The 21400-nt window shown below is 37.6% G+C and overlaps 2 protein-coding genes across 7 annotated transcripts in view; one reads left to right on the forward strand and one right to left on the reverse strand.

Annotated features, from left to right (window-relative positions):
- The window catches only part of aopep (aminopeptidase O (putative)), a 108843-nt gene extending 95705 nt beyond the window's left edge, over positions 1–13138 (forward strand). For 2 of the 6 annotated variants that reach the window (XM_052094067.1, XM_052094066.1), the window contains 3 exons: positions 6327–6413; positions 6834–6989; positions 13002–13138. In XM_052094067.1, the coding sequence (XP_051950027.1) occupies positions 6327–6413; positions 6834–6974 (228 nt within the window). In that variant the 3' untranslated portion in view covers positions 6975–6989; positions 13002–13138. Of the gene's footprint in view, positions 1–652; positions 760–6326; positions 6414–6833; positions 6990–13001 lie in introns of those variants that run through there. The other 4 variants (XR_007967811.1, XR_007967814.1, XR_007967813.1 and 1 more) reach the window with 4 other exon arrangements.
- Positions 13139–14519: 1381 nt separating this feature from the next.
- Positions 14520–21400, reverse strand: part of fancc (FA complementation group C) — a 38223-nt gene continuing 31342 nt past the window's right edge. Inside the window, exons 12-15 of the mRNA XM_052094068.1 lie at positions 18105–18198; positions 16605–16779; positions 16296–16487; positions 14520–14691 (exon numbers count right to left, since the gene is read on the reverse strand). Of these exons, the coding sequence (XP_051950028.1) occupies positions 14533–14691; positions 16296–16487; positions 16605–16779; positions 18105–18198 (620 nt within the window). The 3' untranslated portion in view covers positions 14520–14532. The remainder of the gene's footprint in view (positions 14692–16295; positions 16488–16604; positions 16780–18104; positions 18199–21400) is intronic.

The raw sequence follows: 21400 nt of genomic DNA on the forward strand, positions 1-21400 counted from the left end.
TTTCATTGCCAGTTAAATGTCTTTTTTGGCCCATTTTACCTGAGGAAATGAAGCTGCCTAATAATTATGCGCACTTTGATTTAAGGTGTTAGTCACTTTCGCCACACGCTCCCTCATTACACAAATACATACCACCTGGAAATGATTGAATCCAATAAGCATTCAAGTTTATATGGTTTGGAGTTGGAAAATGTGCATGGAAATAATGATAAGGTCAGAATACTCACTTGCCTAATAATTGGGCATGCAGTGTAGGGCTGCTGCGACTACTCCCTTCCAAGGGCGATGTGACCCACGCCAAGATCTTCAACATTTAAGGGATTTGAAAGGGTGGCATTCTTGACATGTAATTAAATACTGTATTGTCACTAATAATAAATGACCCGAGGTGGTTACATCTGGTTATGATGGTGCAACTGTTGTCATGTCATCTAGTACCATCAGGAAGCCTATAAGGCTGCTCTAGTCATTAAATGAATCTCTGTGTGTGCGTAATGCCACCATTTGTCTAACATGACTTGACCTACTCATTGTAGAAGGCACTAACCAGTGTATTACCATGTGCCCATTAGAAAATGTGCTTGTGCATGCATGGTTGAAATTATGAGTGTGTATGTGCTTGTCGGCGTGCCCTCCCCTGTGCCCTGTACAGACCCAGCAGCTGCAGAGGGGATCAGAGTTGAGTTGCATTCCTGGGGAGACCCCTGAGGCAGGACAGCTGTGGTGTGCCTGCCTGCATCTCTCTCTCATTCTCAAGAGGTGCAGTTAATTGCACAGAACATTCCACAATTTATTACTACAAGCATACATGTACATGCACACAGAAACACTTTCAAAGGTGCAGAGTGTAATCAGTGATGCTAATGGCATGTTTCTGTAAAGTAACATACTTAAACGCGGTTGTTGCGGGGACACGGGTCACCAAATGGTTATTAGAGATACCGGATATAGTTCACCCAAAAATTACAATTCTGGCATTTACTCACCCTCATATTGTTCCAAACCTGTATGACTTATTTCTGTGGAACACAAAAAATATTAGTCAGAATGTTTTTCTGCTCTTTTCAATACAATGAAAGTGAATTGGGATGGATGTTGTCAAACTCAAACAATGTCCATAAAAGTAATATAAATTTAATGATTTATGAATAAATAGCTTTCACTGCTTTCAAAGTATTCTGAAGCATACAGTATTTTTATATCTTTATCTTTGATGTATAATTCACCTATATATTTTAAACTCTTGCTTGACAATCTTGCCTATGTTGTAGCTCTCAAAACTCATTAGCGCTGATGTGTATTCAGATATTTCACAAGAAGCCATATGGGTTCATTTACATGAGTAAATTCATTTTCAAAGGAATTGCAAAAATAATGACTGTTTTCCAAACAGATAATCCCACCCCCAAACTGACGCTATTGGTCAAGCCAATGTCGGACTGGTCAGGCTATCAGGCAATTTTTTTGATAGTACCATGGACCCACAGTGTTTACTGTTTTTTGGAGAAATTAACCTACAAATGGCCTACACCCACAGTTGTCTCTGCAAATCAAGTTGGATAGGTGAAAATATTTTAACATTAAAAAAAAAAAAAATCACCTTTTAACCCTCAGAACATAAATTCAGCTCCTTTATCTTTCTTTTTTTCTACCTTAATCCTCTCTATTCCCTCATACCACCTACCTCTTCTTCTCATCAGTTTTAATAGGTCAGGTATCTGTTGCTACTGTATGTGCATATTAGGTTTATTGAATTCGCCAAGTGTCCTTGAGGTTAGGGAGGCTGTCTGACTAAACAAAATATTTTCCTGCTGTGGGAGTTTAGATCAGATATTCGGAACAGTCACTGTTATCATAAGCTGTTGCTGCAACCCTGGTTAGAGTAACCTTTCTTCTATATACACATTCACACAGATACACACAAGGCCTGTTACTGCGTGTGTGTGTATGCAGTAAATCTGCCCTCCTGCTAATTAAAGTTGTGTATTTTCTCTAGTATGTGGCCTGCACTGCCGTCACTTTGGATTCTGTGGGTTACGGTCTGTTCTGTGACCCTGGTGGGAATGGGTTTCTTTGTGTGTGTGTGTGTGTGTGTGTGTATAACACTGCATTGTTAAAATGTTTGAGTAATAGTGAATTTTAAGGGAATTAATTAAGCTTGGTGCTTACATACAAATACAAACAGTCAAATAGAAAAGATTATAATGGCAATTTTCATACAATTCATCCTACATTACATAGTATGTGAGATCATGGCCACATTCACAATAATACATTTTTGGCTGAAAAATCTTTGTTCAATTTCCTAATGTGTTTTTTTGTTTTTAATTTTATGTAGTACTAGAGAGCATTTTACATTTCTATATTATACTATATGGATTTATGAAGTAATTTGCATCCATGCCTGCTTTTTGTGCTAATATTGCCCCTTCTGCTACAGAAAATGAGTTTGCAATGTTTTTCTTATAATTTTTTTGTTTTAGGAAAATGGGAGGGAATGAGACTTGAATGTGACTGCTATGTGCATTGTCCATTCCCCTTTTTGATTTGTAACTAGTAGCTCCTCAGAAAAAAAATAAATAAATAAATACATTATTTATTTATTTTTTTAAACCAAATAGTTTTCCTAAAAATTGATGTCCATATATGTGAACAGCTGGACTAAGTTTTGACATTTTAAATAATACCAAGCTATAGAAAGTCTGATTTCTTTTAAATCAAATTGATTATTATTTTCCCAGGAGTGTTGATTATTCATGTTTTTGAGACATCAGAAATTAGAATAATTAATTCTGATTCAAAGCAACAGCCAGTATCATCCAATCACTGCCAACTATGTTAAAATATCATGGTTGGCTGTGATTGTCTGCACTGTCTCAAAACAGTTTGAAATGCACCTTATTTCCATCCTAACTCTGTATACAGCCTATGAAAGCAACATTTTCCTGTTTTTGGATGCATCCATTGATTCTCAATGTGATAATGCACAGTGAATATAGGATATTTTAAATTATTTTAAATAGGATACTTTAAAATGTGTTTAATAGCATTCCATTTCACGATAAATCGCTCACATTTTTTAAATGGTATATCATATGAATCTAGAGACTCTTTTGACTCAAACAGGTTTCAGTGTAAAAACTTAATTAGGTTTCTTACCAGATATAGTTTTGTTGGCATTTCAACCAAACACAAAATCCAATGTGATGATGACGTCATGTTGTTTGATCACGTGGCTCAAATGATGTGCTGCATATAGCATAGCCAAAATACAACGTCCATTCATGTGGATGCACAAGTTTAAATGTTTTAACCTAAAAGTTTTAATTTCAAATTAAGGAAAAATTTAGTCAGAATAGAACACAAATTTGCTCACTATGCATCCTGTAAGATTAGAATTAGAGCGTTTCACACCATAATATGTTGCAAAGTATGTCAAAGGTGGCCTGATGGTATAAATGAAACTGACTGAACAGGGAAGATGGAAATCATGCCTGAGCCAACTTTTGCATGAAAACAATTAAATTTTCTAAAATGCATGATATAAAGTCTGACATATGAAAGAGAAAGAACAACATTTTTTTTTTTTTAAATCCAACGAACAAATGAAATGAGGTTTGTGGGCAGGCAAGGACAAGAGAGGAGGTAATGATGTCAGCAGGATAGAACTGCACAAAACCAATTGCTTGTAAACACGTGTTGACATTTGAAACCTGTTGCTTCAATATACGGTGATTTGTGACCGGAAGGCACTTTGCAGTGCTGTTGTTTCCTGTTGTTTTCCTGAGCCACTTCACACCTCATTTTAAAGCCAACATTCTCACACACTTTTACACGCTCCCTCATAATCATACTACATTAATCATTGAACTGCCTGCCACCATCAGGCCCCTCAAGCTCCCACCTATTCAGCTTCAATTAAACCCCCACTGTGTGCAGGAAAGAGAAAAAGAGAGGTATAAAGTGAGGAGACAGAGAGAGATGTTAGTTAACTTCCTATCACTGTCATGCCTTTTCCAACTATTATTATGCATAACTCTTTGAACACCTTTGACAAAATTATCCTTGTTAAAACTTTTGAAAGAGATAAATATGAGAGGTGAGTGCATGAGGCGAGATGGAGAAAGACTGGGCAGGTTGAAACGCCTAAAGCAAATGTATATTTACCCCAGCTTGCAGATAAAGGCTTTATAGCGAGGAATGTGTGGTATTAATGGAATGGTGCTGAGCAATAGACTGTAACGTATTTGTTTGTTCTTGTTTTTGATTCATGTTTTCATGTCTTTTATTGTGAAATTAGTTCCCTTCCTTGTATAGTCATGTGATATCCTGTTTCCCTAGTGTTCATGTGTCTTGTTCCCATTGGTTTATTATCCAGGTATTTATACCCTTGTCTAGTCCTGTGCCAAGTATTGTAGGTGTAACATTCTGCTGTTGTTTGTAACAGTCAAGTTGTTCGTTTGTTTTGGATTCACGTTTGTATACCAGCAATGTAAATAAAATGGCACTTGGGTTCTACACTTTATCATGCCCGAATGTAACAGACCTACTGTACTCCACATCACCACAGAGCAGGTGCGCTGCAAAAACTCAAACCAACAGGAACATAAATATTAACATAATTTCCTGTGCTATAAATGTACATCAAACAAGTGTTTCTGGTAGCTGCACATTACACTTGCACAACATTCAGGAGTAGTTTTGGACCATTCTTCCTTAAAGAACTGCTTCATCTCAGCCATATTCTTAGGATGACTGGTGTTAATGGCTCTCTTGAGGTCATTCCACAACATTTCTTTTGGGTTAAGGCCTGGGCTCTGAGTGGGACATTCCAAAAGTTAGATTTTCTTTTTTGAAGATATTCTGTTGTGGATTTACTTCAATGTCATTGTCCTGCTGCATCACCTAATGTCTACTGAGCTTCAGCTGGCATTGTGGAGTGTCAAGGTGGTCTTTGGCAAACTTCAGGCATGCAATCTTTTTGTTGGAAAGCAATGACTTCATGATGTCTTGCCATGGGCACCATGCCTGTTCAAAGTTTTCTGTGTAGTGGACTCATGAACAGAGATGTTATCAAGTTCCAATGATTCCTTCAAGTATTTAGCAGTCACTCTAGGCTTTTTTACCTCATTGAGCATTCTGTGGTGTACCCTTTGAGTCATCATTGCTGAACAGCCACTTCTAGGGAAAGTAGCCACAGTACTAAATTGTCTCTATTTATAGACCGTTTGTCTGACTGTGGACCGATGAATATCGAAGCTCTTTGAGATAACTTTGTAACCCTTTCCTGCTTTATGAAAAGCAACAATTCTTGATCGTAGGTCTTCTGAGTTTTTTAAGACATGGTCCATGTCAGAAAAAGCTTCTTGTGAATAGCAAACTGAAAATATTTGAATGATTTTTATAGTCAAAGTAGCTCTAACCCACACCTCCAATCACGTTTCATTAATTGGATGCCAGGTTTGCACTCCTGACTCTAATTAGCTTTTGTTGACGTCATTAGTCTAGGGGTTCACATACTTTTTACAACCTACACTGAATGTTTGAATGGTGTATTCAATATGTAAAAGAACAACACATTAATTTGTGCATTATTAGATAAAACAGTTTTGGTTTAGAATAGTAATTGGTCACACTTTATATTAGGTTCCTTTAACTATTATGTACTAACATTAAATACATACAAGACTAGGTATTAACTGGGTAACTACATGTTGTTCTGCAAAATATCAACATTTGCTGCTACTGAGGTTGAGGTATGGGTTGGTTGAGGAGATGCCCTTTTATAAAAAATAAAAATAAAACAAAATGTGAGGGGTGCTTACCAATGCAAAATTGTTTGAACACTAAAAAGAAAAGTAAAAGCACACCTCAACTACTAGTAGTAATTACTTTCCTTAACAAGCACCGCTAATTCAGTCATTTGTAGTTTTAATTTTGTATGAGTTCAGGTTATGGGCAGAGCTCAGCACTGGATGAAGAGCTCGTTGTGAGGTCACAGTTAGTGTGAGGGAACAGTTGAATGACAGCAGAGAACAAGAACGAGACAGAGCCAGTCTGTGATATCCCTGCTCTGCGCCACAAACACAGCCTCCATTTATACATGAGACAGAGAACATATAAAATAAACAGAGGACACACCTCCAATGACACATGCTTGCCTCAACATAAAAACACTGATAACAAAACCACAGTCTCATGCAGTTTCCCAAATTTCCCCATGTGTGTGTGTGATTCCTGCAGGTCATTGTTAGGATAGAGCCGTTTGGCTGCTTTGATCTCTGGCCTGTTGTTTAATCACTTTCTATCTGTCTGTTTCTCATTAGGTGAAACATCGCTGGTGTGAACTGGTGGTCAAGCATAAACACACAGCTGCATACCAAGACGTTGAGCTCTTTCTGATCCATGACCAGGTACATCAGTTGTTTTCTATTTCTTTCTCATACACACTTTTTTTAATCACATGACTAAGAGTGCTACTGAATATTAGTACAGCTGATTCGGCCTTAGGCACAAATGTGCTGTACAACATGTTTGTGAATGCGATATTGCTTTTATACAGCATTAATTTTGAGTAACTTGTATTGACACAATACTGCCAGTTATTGTCTATTTTTGCTTCACGAAAGGCAAATGATTCCAAATGAAGCCAAAGCAGCATTTGCAAACAAAGCATACTAATGGAGTGATACAAACAGTGAAGCATCCCAGTGCTGTTATACTAAATATCAGCACTCTTGGAACGCAGCTTGTCCAATCAGATTACAGTATTCATTGTTGTATAATTCTATTTTAGAAATATGAAAAAAAAAATGGATGTCTGTGTATGATAGGCCATGGGTGTGTATTTGTACGGTGAGCTGATGGTCCAGGAAGATGCTCGGCAGCAAGCTTTAGCACGTCATTGCCTGTCTATCATTAAAGACGACATGGACCAATCAGCACAACGTGTTGTGGAGGAAATGATCCTCTGAATTTAGACAAGTCAGGTAAGGTTCACTTAGATGAGGTAATTTGTTTTTGTTAAATTACATTTATACTGCATATATTTCAACTCATTGCTGAAAATGACAGTAGTTCAAGGATGCAATCAAGGGATGTTCCAAAATCAGGTAATGCCTCTCAACTTGCAGTCAACGGTTTTCAGTGGCTGAGTGATGGTGTGTCCCATTACTTTTTCTTTTTTTTTTTTATACTTCGGACCGAAAAAAAAAAATCCCCAATTATGTTAGATTTTTAGAACTACTTAAAGAAAAAAAAAAAAAAAGTCACTGTGGCCTGAATGATGCAGAAGTCATAATTAATTATTTTGTTTTTACACCTCATATTATTAAAAATCCACTCCCAGTGTCCTGGACACATAAGCTCACACATTCATCCTGAAGCTCCCGCCTGCCTCTTCTGCACTTTTCTAGGAAGCCTGTCAAGATCTGTTTGTATTAGGATGATTTTGGAATGTGCTTCTCAAACAATTCTGAATCGCCAGAAAATAAATGGGTTGGCACCTTTTTTTAGACAGGGCTATAGGAGAGAAAAGTAGCCCTGCTACTCACTTTTGAGTTGCTGACATGAAGTATTTTTGGGAGGGTGTCAAGTCCTGCAGTGTGACATGCTACACTCCATCTAAAACTATTTTAAAACAGCCTTTTGCTCTTAGTTGTTATTAGCTCATATTACATACTACATCGATTTAATCGCACATTAGGACCATTTAAAATGAACTAGTGAAGGCAAACATTTTGAAAAACTTAGCACCTAAAATAGACACTTTCCCTTATAAACTTATATACATTTCAGAGCATTTTATGGCACTTTTCCACAGCATGTTACGGTTTGACTCTACTCACTGTTCTTTTCTGAGCTTGCTTTCCACTGCTGTTTAGTGCCGCCCCAACGTGGGTGGGATTATAGGCCTCTTCTGCAGTGACATCATCTTAAACGGAACAAACATTACTGACCATAAACAATAACATGACTGCTAGCTGTTTGCTACTAGCTCATTGTGCTGCATAAAGCAGTTGTTGCATGATGTTTTTTTTAACACAAGTGTAACAGTTAAATTGGCCTGGTTGTTTTAGAATCAAGCTTTCCATTAGCCGGTCAACTAAATAAAGTGAAGCTTTCAAGCAGAGTATAAAGTTAATGTACCATTATCTATCATGTTTTTCAGATTTTACAGACAGAAATTACATCAGATATTAGCATAATTAATAAAATAACAAAAAATAATAAAATTATACATTCTGAATCAAAGTACTAATTACCATTGTCCCATGTCTGCTAACCATGTTGAGTAGTCCATACATCATCTGCTGCCTGAAACTGAACTCTTGGAGTGAATGCACCTAGTTGCATAGAGAGCTATAGGATGCTCCATTCCTTGCTCCCTATTTAGTGAATGACAACCTCCAGTGCACTGTCTGCACTGGTTTCAGAGCAGTTCAAAATACACCTTTTTTGCATTCTAACTCCAGATAAATTCTCTGAAAGCAACATTTTTCAGCTTTTGGATGAATTCCTGATTCTCAATGTAAAAATACACAATGAACATAGCAATGAATTTACTAATGTTAATGATAGAACAGTATTGTACAGTGATAACAAAATGAAGCTAAATTACCCACAGATGTATAGTTATTTTAAAATAACTAACTTAAATTTGACGATTAAATTCCTGCCTCCACACCAGCATGTCATCCACAAGGGAGGAATTCCCTGGGTCTGCATAACCGCTTGTAATTTGTTGCTTCCTTAAAAGCTGTGGAGGACAGCTATATGGTGGTAACAATGAGCGGAAGAAAGGGTAATTGTCTCCCTTTGAAGCCACCTATCTCACCATGTATTCGTGCAAAGATATTATACTGTTTAACGAAGCAGTGCGTTAACACAGACCGTGGTCAGAAGGGCTGCTAAATACTTGTCAGCCTCTGGGAAAGCCGACTTACGGTTCCTGCTTGGCAGTGAGATAAATCCATTAGCTGTCTCCCTCAAACATTTTTTGGTGAGTCTTTGCTGCTTTTAATCTGCCAACAAGACAGTTTTATTTGTTTGGGGACTTGGTGGAGACGTGAGGCTTTTCCAAGCCGATGTGGTTTATGTTACTTGTCTTAGATGAATCACGGAAGTTGTAGTGATCATCCTGCGATTTGTGCCGTGCTAATGCAGCATTTTCATTCTCAGAGAGCCTTTTTAACTTCAGAGGTCAGCGTCTAGCCATTGTCAATAATTCTTCGAGACACACTGGGCGTCTGCCTTGCCTGGACGTGCCCTGAAATGTGAGAGGTAAATTATGATGATAGCCGATTACACCTGTTGTCCTTAAGTATGGCAAGCAGTAAGTCACGAAAAGCTATTAAACGAATAATTGGTGTGTTGTGCTTTTCAGACTGCGTAGTTAAAGTTAAGGGGGGGAATAAAGAATTCAGACATATTATTGTTATAATAATTACAAATAAATGTAGTTCTTTATTGATCATGGCTGTATTTTATCATAGTGCTTTTGTTTTGTTAAAGCAAGTTAAAAATGGAGTTTGTTCTGTTGCTGTCATTTTATAAAAGCGAGTAAAAACCCGTTTGTTCTGTTGCCACTATTTTATAAGCAAGTAAAAACTTGAGCTGTTTTATAAAAGTGAGTGAAAACCTGAGTTTGTTCTGTTGCCGTCTTTTGAGTCTGTTCTGTTGCTGTCGATTTTTAAAATAGAGTACACATTTGAGACTGTTCTGTTGCTGTCGATTTTTAAAATAGAGTACAAATTTGAGACTGTTCTGTTGCTGTCGATTTTTAAAATAGAGTACACATTTGAGACTGTTCTGTTGCTGTCGATTTTTAAAATAGAGTACACATTTGAGACTGTTCTGTTGCTGTCGATTTTTAAAATAGAGTACACATTTGAGACTGTTCTGTTGCTGTTTTTTTTTATAAAAGCAAGTAAAAACTTGAGCCGTTTTATAAAAGTGTGTAAAAAAAAGTCTGTTCTGTTGCTGTCGATTTATAAAAGAGAGAAAAAAACTTGAGTCCATTCTGTTGCACGGAGTAAATTTTCAAACTTCAGAACCTTAGATGTTGAAACGCAGCCATAGTTCATGCCTTTGGTTATACTCTGTCTACCGATTACAATCAGTGCAGTTCAGAGACAGTAAAAATATCCCACAAAGACCTGTAAGAGAACTCTTGAGAAATGTGTCAGGCCTGAAATTTGAACGTCGTCTCATAAGAGCAAAGGGAGGGTTAAAGCTAGTCGAGTTTGGAGGCCTATGAAATCTGTCTTGAAGGGGATAATGAGGGACATATCCCCAGCCCAGCCGAGCGTGCTCAATCGCAGGAGACCTAGAGGATCTACAGGTTTTGCCTTTCATGTTGCTGGCTGTGTGGGTTCCTGGCGTGCTGATTTGTGACTTAAGATAAAAATCACATTGCCAGGGATTACCACACAACTGCAGCTCTGACGGCTGCTATGGCAACCGGAGGCACCGTCTTAACGCAGCTCCAGAAAATACAAATAAAAGAAGACATGGCTTTTCTCTGGGGCCTCCAGAAGAAGACAAGGAAATGCAGAGGAGGAATGCTTCCCTGCTGATGAACAGCATGGGTGAACGAGCATGCACACTCGCTCAAGCTCATGTAGTGTTGAGGAGAGACTCTCAGAGCAGGTGCAGAGCTTAGCTGATTGGTGAACAGTGATTGAACTCTTTGTTCACAGTGGCTAAGTTCTGCACCTGATGAGAGGATGACAGGTGGAAAGAGATACCGCAGGGGACGGTGGAAGCGTTTTTTTCCCCCTCATTCCTTGCTTCAGATACAAAGTGCTAAAAGAGTAATAATCACACTTTGACGTGAAAGAAGCCTCACAGCAGCAGAATACTGTTGTTGTCTGTCCTGCTTTAGAGTGCCAAACAAGGTTGTACACACACTGAATGTGTGGGCATAGCCAAAGAAAAAAAGGTGGTTGGGGTGTCATAGGAAAAAGTCTGTAGGCTAAATACTACAGGGCTTTCTTCTCATCTGTTTTCATAGCATTCTTTTCTGTCCCTCGGGCACATTTTCCAATTTCTTCATCAAAACATTCTCCTACATTTGGTGCTTTCAAATCCCTCCAATCAGACACTGTGCAAACATTCTTTGAGGGGTAAAATGAAACTTCGTCTTAGCAGTGCTGGATGATGCGGTTGCCATCATAATGAACTGATATGAAAAGCAAAACAAACTGTTGCTGAGAGCGCTTGGGTTTGCATGACAGATGAAGAGCAACTTTGAGATGGTGGAAATGACTGTAATGAGGGCTGAAGAGAAACAGACTGGGCTAATGGAGCCCACAGTGAGATGAGGAGTTCAGAAGTCATAATCTTCCTCCATCTGTCTTCTCTGTATGCTCAAGTCATATAGTGCCACTACTTACCTCTACTGAGTGCATGATTTCCAATTTTTTGTTAGTATAGATCCAAAAACATACAGGTCAAAGCACAATGTTTATTAATAGTCAAAAAGGAAGTTCTTCTAAATCAGTGTAAATGCTGAAAGTACGGGAACTCACTTTCAGCGACTCTTTCTTCTGGGCCACAATGTCCACATGAAAACAAGAAGAATTCAGGGAAATGTGGACAGGAGGAACAGAGCAGGACATGGGCACACAGACCAAAACATCTGCCTCCGCTCTAAAAACAGCCCCACTTTTAGCATTGATGTGTAAAATATGAATGACAGCAATAGAGAAAGGAAGTTGTGTGCTTAAAAGAACCTCTGCAGGCTGTTAGTGGACGGCCAGCGGCCGTTTCTGTCAGCATGCCGTCTTCTAAGTCATGACAGATGTACAAGTTTAATATGAAGCTGCAGAGAAGCTGGCCATAAATGACTATATTTAGAAGCTGTTTAAAGATGCATTACCATCCATGGCTAGTAAAAATTTAATTAGTTGCATGGGCTGTATTTAAAATGTCATTAGGAGATATTTTGTGGGAAATTAGGTGCTAAGCACCTTCATCTGAAGCATATTATTCCATATCTGATCCTTCCATCAAGTCCACCATGCCGAATATGAGTCATATGCGAGTATGTGCGAGAGACTGATAGATGGACCTGGCCTCCCGTGCCTACTGAGCTGATTACAGTACTGTAGAAACACTGGCTCAGTTCAGCAGGAACAGGAGTCTGGTCCACAGACCCCCCAGCTACATCAAGACCAAAGCAGAACTTCTCTCTGGTTCTTCAGTTCCTGCTTTAAGTCTTTGCCATTGTTTTAAAAAAAATATTTATCTCATTACATTTTAAGTTTATCTAAATTTGAAATGACTACAGTTTGCATATACACTCAAAAAGCACTTTATTAGGTACACCTACTTATTTATGCGATTATCTAAGCAGCAGTGAAATTCAAAACATCATGCCAATATGGATCAGGAGCTCCAGTTAATGTTCACAAGCTCCAGTTAATGTTCAAATCAACCATCAGAATGGGGAAATAAATGTGATCTCAGTGAATTCAACCGTGGCATGATTGTTGGTGCCAGACAGGCTGGTTTGAGTATTTCTGAAACTGCTGATAGAGTTTACTCAGAATGGTGCCAAAAACATCCAGTGAGCATAAGTTCTGCGGACCGAAATGCCTTGTTGATGAGAGAAGTCAACAGAGAATGGCCAGACAGGTTCGAGCTGACAGAAAGGCAACGGTAACTCTGATAACTCTGTATAATTGTGGTGAGCAGAAAAGCATCTCAGAATGCACAACTCGTCGAACTTTGAGGCCATAGTGTTCCTAATAAAGCGATCAACGAGTGTCTTTCTGTAAAGACATATTGCAAGTGCCTGTCCAATTTAAAAGAAAGGGTCCATAAAGAACAAAATATAAGGTCTGCACTAACATTTCCTTCACTATATAAGGATCTAGTAAATTACTGCATTTAAAGAGAAGATGGATTAAGTATTTTTGGTGCATGGAAAACAATTAAGTCACAGCCATGAATCAGAGGTTTCATGCTGTAGTAATTCTGGTCCTTTTCTGTTGCAGGTTTCAGATTTGTCTAGTCTCCAGTCAAGGGATCAACTTAGGGAAATCAACCAGTCAGCTGTCTAAGGATTCCACTTTTTCTTGTCCTTCATCACTGATGTCCACAGGGAATACTAAATGGAATATCAGAGACTATATAAAAAAATAATTTGTTTCCATCTGTAAGCATCGTTCACAAAGCTGCAACACTCATATTTTTGTACTGGCACTGGCGAAAAATAAAAAGTACATATTTTACACAAAATGTAAACAAATTCTGTTATTTATTCTGTAAATTCTATTAATTAATCCATCATAAGTGTAAGTAGAGAACTGTTCTACCTTAATTAGACAAGAGGTACAATTTGTTTATCATGCATATTTGTTTAATGTCAGCAATCTCTGAACCCTCTCACCCTCAGCTCACCTCTTCAATTCATGTGTTCAGTCCCAAAGCCCAGATCATATATGAAGAAATTATTTGTGGTAGAAATATCTGCTGATGACGCATGTTTCCACACTAAACATGTAACCTTATCCTCACTGTTGGTGTTTTAACACAACTACACATTCAGAGACATATCAGGGACATATCTGTAGCTTATTTCACACATATTAGACAAATAATTTAATTATGTTGTACACACATAGGGGGCTGAAATCAGTTGTAGTTAAAGGGAAAGTTCACGCCAAATTTTTAATTCTGTTTTTTCTCATATTTGTGTGGAACAGAAAGCTATTAGGCTAAATGTTTGCTTGATAACATTCTGCCTTATATCTTCTAATACAGGTTGGGAGCATGAAGGTGAGTAAATTGGTGGACTATCCCTTTAAGGCATGAAGGCAACATAGACTACAATTACATTTTACATCATCCAGCTATTTTAATAAATTCAGGATGACCCAGTTTTGAGTCTCATATTTGAGAAAGTGGATAGGGAAAAATAAAGAAGGAAACAGTCATACTGGAATACAGACCCACTGAGAAACTACAAATGATGGAGTCTACAAAGTATAGTATCAAAACTATTCAAGAGGCCCCAATCTGGGAGCCAGTGAGTACACACACACACACACACACACACACACACACACAGATTTGAGAATTAATGTGGTGAGAAGGACTCAGGCATGCTTTCCTGTCAGAAGAGTGTGTGGGAGGACAGTGAGTGAAGACAAATGGCGTGTTAGCTAGACGGATTATGCAGTTAAACAACAAAGTCACAGAGTCCAAACACACAAAATACTACTGCAAATCTGATGGGAGACACATCCCTGGAAATTTACTTTCTTCCTTTTGATGTCATCCAAACACACAGATATAAATATATATTCCTTTTATTTGGCTCACTACATTATTGCTCAGACAAGTTTGAAGGCCCCTTTCATGTTTATGGAGAGAACACCCACTGCTTTTGAAATAAAAACGGCAGCTGGGCTTCTCTTAAAAATGCCATTTTGTCCCACCCAGCGCTTGAGTGTGTAACTGAGCCATGCCAGGATTCCTTGTCCTATTAAATAGCTTTGCCCAAGCACCTGAAACTAGGAGTTTTTATGTGAGGCTCTCGGCACAGGCTCCGAGGAGTGTGTCCTGAAGAGTTCTCATCCTGGAATGAACCCTACTGTCCAGCGAAGAAGCTCTGTTTAGTCTGCATTCTATCGAGGCAAGAATCCACAGTGCCCTGCGCTTCACACAGGCGTCCATCAACACCTGCCAACATCACAGAAACACACTTGTTGTAACCAGTACTCACATTGTGCATTTTAAAGGGATAGATTACCCCAAAATTTAACTTCTGTCATTATTTACATAACAAACCTGTACACTATATTATGCATTTTCAAAACCTAGCAACACCATTTCTGGTTCGTGAACAGCGCTATGCGTGTGCGCCATCCCCAGGAAGCATGTAAACAAGCTTCTCACATGAACATGCCAAAGAGACTGTGGATGTCAAGATTTATAGTGAATAAGGACTTTACATTTCGGTCTGTTTCTCACCCAAAGTGTTCGTATCGCTTCAGAGAAAATTGATTAAACCACTCGAGTCATCTGGATAATTTATATGCCGCCTTAACGTCCTTAAAGTTTTGGATCCCATTGACTGTATGGACAAGAACACATCATACATCTTTTAAAATATTTTAGTTTGTGTTCCGCAAAATAAATAAAGTCATACAAGTTTGAGAAAGCATGAGGGTGGTAAATTATTTTTGGGTGAACCACCAATTTAAGCTCCAAAATAAAATAAAAAATAGCACTATACAATGACTCATGTGCTATAATCAAAATCTTCAAAACTCAAAATAATTTTGTGTAAGACTTTATCACTGCCAAACTTTCCTCCAGCTGATAACTGGAAAAAAAGCTGCTGCCAGAACGCAGTCAACGAGTTGAACTCAAAAACTAAATCAGTCTGATTCATGAACAAATCTTTTCAATGAAGAACTCAGTTCACAAATCAAACTGAATGACTTGTTCATGACACACTGACTCAATGATCTGGTCATAGTTGTTCTCCAGTTAACAGCTCACTGGAAGGCATGATTAGCCATAATGAATGATGTCTTTAATTTTGGTCTGTTCCTCACAAAAAGCAATGTATGGCTTCAAAAGACTTTATAAAAGTAGATGATACAACGTGCTCTTTATTCAGAGTTTTGTTGTCCTTTTTAGAGCTTAACAGCCATAGTACCTATAAACATTTGTCATATGGAAAAGTCATAAATGAATACTCTTAAAAATTTCTCCTTGTGTTCATAAGAAAAAATTTCTTTCTAGATTGTAACAACATTAGGGTAAATAATGACTGAATTCATATTTTTGGGTGATCTATTGCTCTGTTTGCACTGAACTATTAAGAAAAAAAACTGAAGTTATTAAGATGAGCCCATAGAGTTTGCATTAAGTATGTATACAACGGTGTGAGTGAAAGTTGAGCCGAGCAATTTTTTCTTTGTCATAATTCAGTCACACCTTGCCATAGAAGGAGCTGCTCTCAGCTTTCAAGCTGCTGGGTGTAACTTATTTTTGAACAGTGTCTGTGTTAGGCTGAAATGCTTTTGATTTTAAAGTTGTCGTAAACAGTTGGCAGCCTATTTTATTATGTTGCTCTCCGCATACCACAAGTAATGTTGGATCAATAAAGACGACACTGATGACAATTTAATTGGGTTCTGTGCAGCCTTCGTCTAGTCTGAATAGGCCAGAGTTTGCATGAACAAACCCATGGAATTTGAGCATGTATATATGGTAATTTCACAATGTGTTGGTAAACCAATCACAGTTTATAACCAGCTTAATCAAGTCCTCACCTTGTCAGTAATTTCAGAGATAATGCTAACAGGTCCATGGGAGAAGATGGCAAAGTTTAAAAACAGATGCAAGACTAGGTTTGTTGAAAGGTTGGAGGACAGGAGCTCTTTCACAGCACAGTGGTGTCTGGGAGGGAGCGAATGAGTGAGAAAAAGCACCCTTATATGAGCACATGCCTCTCTTGCCACGGCCTGAGAATAAAAACAAAGAGAAAGCCATCAGTAATTTTCCAGTCTGCTTCACTTTACCTTTTTTTAAATTGTGACGCAAGGATGACTGACTTGTAGTGCCATAATTAGATATCTTACAGTTTGTTGGGACCTCTGGTGCCCTCTGTTGGTGGGGTGGTGGAAAAATGTCAGAAGCCAGAGAAGTGGTTCAGAGTTCTCAGGTGCTGCCAGAACAAGCAGCTCAGCAGCTGTGTCTACCCAGAACCCACACTGCACCAGCAAAAACCAAGCCTCAAAGACAGCCTGATAAGCCCTGGAAAAACCATCATCCATCCACCCACACACACACACACACACACACACACACACACACACACACACACACACACACACACACACACACACACACACCAAACACAATGGAACAAAATCTTTACCGTAATATAACATTTGATGTGAACAGAGATGAAGTTTTTAATTATGAGGGATTTATGGTGACATTTGCTCAAACTTAATTTTCATTCTTTGGAAACACTCATCACATTTCAGGTTGCATACTCCAATGACAATTGCAGATGATAAACTTGTTGCTAAGTTTGCATTGTGCATGCGCATAGAGCTAGATGGCGCTATAGGAAGAGTAATCAAGTTTTAAATCATGATCGCCAGGAGTTACATTTTGGTCTGTTCTCACCCAAAACCAACTTGCTCACTTCAGAAGACATTGATTAAACCACTGGAGACTTATGGATTGTGTTTATGCTGACTTTATCTACTTTTTGGACATTCAAAATGTCTTGTCGTCATTTACTTGCATTGTATGGACCTGAAATATTCTTCTAAAAATCTTTGTGTGTGTTCTGCAGAAAAAAAGTGTTGTGCATTGTATGGAGCTGAAATATTCTTCTAAAAATCTTTGTGTGTGTTCTGCAGAAAAGAAAGTCATACATATCTGTAAATGATGAGAGAATTTTCATTTTTGGGTGAATAATTCCTTTAACAGATCAGAATTCATGTACATTCAAATAATGAATATATCAAAACATGAACCCAAGTGTCATGACACTTCTAAAAATGTGAATGTTCATAAATGATCTGCATTATATAAAGTTATACTGCTTATAACAAGCACAAGTTTTATCTTTGTTTTTTGACAAAATGCTAAAATTATAGTTGGGCCGCTCCTTGATGTAACACAATGATTGCTGTGATCCATATGGCACAAATTATGCCTTCATAAGGGTACTTCCAAAGGAGAATAATAATATTAGCAATTCTAGGTCATTCCAAACAAAATTTCCAGTAAATAATAATTTAATGTAAGTTCCCAATTAAAATTATTTTTGAGCCACACATCTTTCAGCCCTCCAAAGCTCTCATGTGGAGGGTAAAGTCTCTGAAGGGTAAAGGGCACAAAGATAGTCAGTTTTGAATGGAACCGATCCATAGTCTTTCAGGCTATTTTGGCTGGAAAGGGTTCTGTGATGGGCAAATGTAAACTTAAAGGAAAACAAAACACTAAATATCTGGTCAATTATGTCTGACTTCATAGAAACATATACTGAGGGACTGTGTGAAAAATCTCTATAGAAACAGAACAACCTGTGATAAGAGGGTAATAAGATTGTTCGATTTTACCTGACATTATCTCCCTCCTCCTCATTCTCCACAATGCTCTGCAGTAAACTTCTGATCCAGCTCAGATGATCCAGCCAGGCTTCCCTGGGAACCTCTGAAGAGGAGTGAAATGAGAAACAGAGAAATAAGAATAATCCCTGTAACTGATTTTGAGCTGGAAATGTAAGCACAGTGTAATTCTAGCAGGAAGACTAGCAGCTGTACATCATCGCACCATTAGCTGGGTAACTCCTAGCCAATCGCATGTAAGCCATTGTAACATGTAAGTCTACTCACAATCTATCACAGTGCTGTTTCAGTGTGCTAACATGGCAACATCCACTATCCAACCATCACCAGTTGAGTCCCGTCCCACATGGTGGTAGGCTCCTCGCCCCTGCCTCCTATATCCGGCAGGATATGACGGTTCAGAGTACAAATTCTTCGGACCGCCAGACGGGGCTTACGCCAAAGAGAGACATTACTTTTCTGTTTTATATTCATCAAATAAACGTCATCTTAAATTTCTCTCAAGTCTGCGAGTCTTCCTGATAGAACTAACTTCCACTGATTATTCAAACCCTTGTATGATTTCAATTATCTGAACAATCCACATGGGAATGAAGCTTGACAAAAAGACTGAAACATTCTTAAAATTGTAAAGTTCCATTTAATTACTGCATTGTATACAGCAGGGTTCAAAAGTTTTTATTTTATAAAATGATTTTGTTGATTTGTAAAAATAACAATTTCTTAGTATGTGGTATTAGGGCATGGTTACAGATTTACCGATTTTATTCTATTCCGATTTACAAGCTCTCGATTTGATTCATATGGGTACATTTCTGTTAACCTGTGAACTTAGCTTCCTTATAAAATTATTTCTCTCTCAGCTAATGCTCTTAATTATAAAGGAACCTTCTAAGCAACCCTTTTTCTATAGGTGCAATTCAAAAATAAAAATTATACCAAATATATTTTATCATAAGTTTTTCATCAAATAGGTCACATTTTAGCTTTTGAAAAATTTCATCAATGAATGTCTTGAAATTGCATATAATGTGTTGCATATATATTATTTGTTACATTTTTACCTGCATAATTTGTACTGTTTACAAGTATTCCCATGTGTGGAATGATTGGAATGTTTTTTTAGTTTTTTTTTTTAAATCAACAACTGACTAAAACAAAACTGAATTATGGTTTTTAAGAGACATTATTCAATGACATGGGTCCGTGTATCTCATCTTTGGACACAGAACGAGTTAAACCAAACATTATCCCCAACACACAGTGAAAGGACCTTTGTGCTAATAACTTCTCCACTATACTACTCAATCACTGGTGAGTTAAATCTGAACATTTACTAGCCAGTGGTTAATCATAGATATTTTGAGTCACATAGTATGGGATTTGGTTGCATATGTGAGTGATTTACTTGCATTATAGTGGGTTGCCACATAAAGTGAAAGATCGATCTTGGGATTTAAGAATCAATATCGAAATCGTTCAAACATTTGCAAAGTAAATGAACAATCTTATGAAAAGTCATAAGATTAAGAAGCATCAATGACTTTTATTTAGAGATTCTCCACAGTTCAAATTTTTCTATCATGCACACACTCAGGAGAGCATGCAACAAGTGTGATCAGCTGATCATTTAACATGCAAATTACAATGACGGTGAAAACTTAAAACAACATATTAAATATAAAATGAGCTCTGAATAACCACGAAAAGACAAATAGCTGAAAGCATCAACAAATGACAGAAGTATATCTAAAATCGGCAAGAAGTAAAGCTAACCAGAACACACTAATCTGCATAATTTATTCATAATGCAAAGCATTAATGGGAACTGAGCAAGGCTTCTTTTAACAGTATTATTAGACACCGATCGCACATCTAGGTGAATAATGTGCATGCCTGGCAGAAACAAAGGAAATCAATTATGAAAAATACTGCTTTGTGGCTATTTGAGGCTTATTTTGTGTAAAGGATAGCTGAAACAGCACTTGACAAATTATTAGGGCTTTTCATGTTTTCTCAAGAATAATCTGTTGGGGAAGGAATTCAGACACTGTCGATATAAAGACGCAAAAAAACTCAACATACAATGAACATATGAGCAATTTATCTGAAAAATAACCAAACCATCAAATCTGCAAAGATCTCTGCTCTCTAAGTGGTATGTGTTTATTCTTTACATTTGTTTAAAATATATATTACAAGGTGTTTATAAGCCCTATTTAAAATATGTAATTTTATTGCTGTATTTACCTGCAATTCCTGGATGTTTTAACTTCTATTGACTTGTGCATGCATTTGGCAACATTTTTGTTTTCATAGATTTTGCTGCTCTAAATAAACATTTACACATATACGGATCATTGAAATGGAATTTCAAGCATAGTCGGCATAGTTTTAACTAAGGATGTGTATGAGTATTGGAATGCTCGAGTATTCGTTTTGCAATAATTATTCGAATAGAAAAATACTATTTGAATTTAGCAAAGTCTTGCTTTGCTGGCCATATATACAGTACACGGAGATGCATGTTAAATCCTGAACACACAAACTAAAACTGGCAGTTATAACAGAATGCACTGGGTAGTGCTGTAGAGTGTGGACAAGTTGATCACATTTGATGAGCAAACAGTTCTGTCAATACGTTTAGATGGACACCAAAAAGCAGGTTATTATGAGAATGTGGCTTACTGTGAGAAAGCTGGGTTCCTGTTTAAATGTACTGGATAAGCAGTGTACACTTTGCTAGCTGAGCTAAGGGGCATTCCATTTAAACTGGTGTGTATAAATGAGTATAGCTTACTGAGCATGTGGATATGCTTGTTTTTCTCAAATCACAATATAAACATAACTATTATATGTCAAGTATTTATATACGTATATACGGGTTTCATGATTTCGCCTAGGGCCCCACAAACCCAAAGCACAGAGGATAGAGGAAGCCATTGAAAATGCGGATGGCAGTTACCGGAAGCCAGTGATTATAGTTCATAAAATTATAAATATTGATATTTTTCTTACAAAAATGCATCGCTTCAGAAGGCCTTTATTAACCCCATGGATGGATGTGCTTTTTTGGGCTTCAAAGATACCATTCACTCACATTATAAAGCTTGGAAGAGCCATGACATTTTTTTATATAACTCCGATTGTGTTTGGCTGAATGAAACAAGTCATATACAACTAGGATAGCTTGAGGGTGAATAAATTATGGGATCATTTAAATTTTTGGGTGAACTAACCCTTTAAGCAGCAGCTCTATTGTTGAATGTGTGCAAAAATGACAAACT

This window comes from Xyrauchen texanus, chromosome 27, assembly GCF_025860055.1.
Source record: "Xyrauchen texanus isolate HMW12.3.18 chromosome 27, RBS_HiC_50CHRs, whole genome shotgun sequence".
Lineage (NCBI taxonomy): Eukaryota > Metazoa > Chordata > Actinopteri > Cypriniformes > Catostomidae > Xyrauchen > Xyrauchen texanus.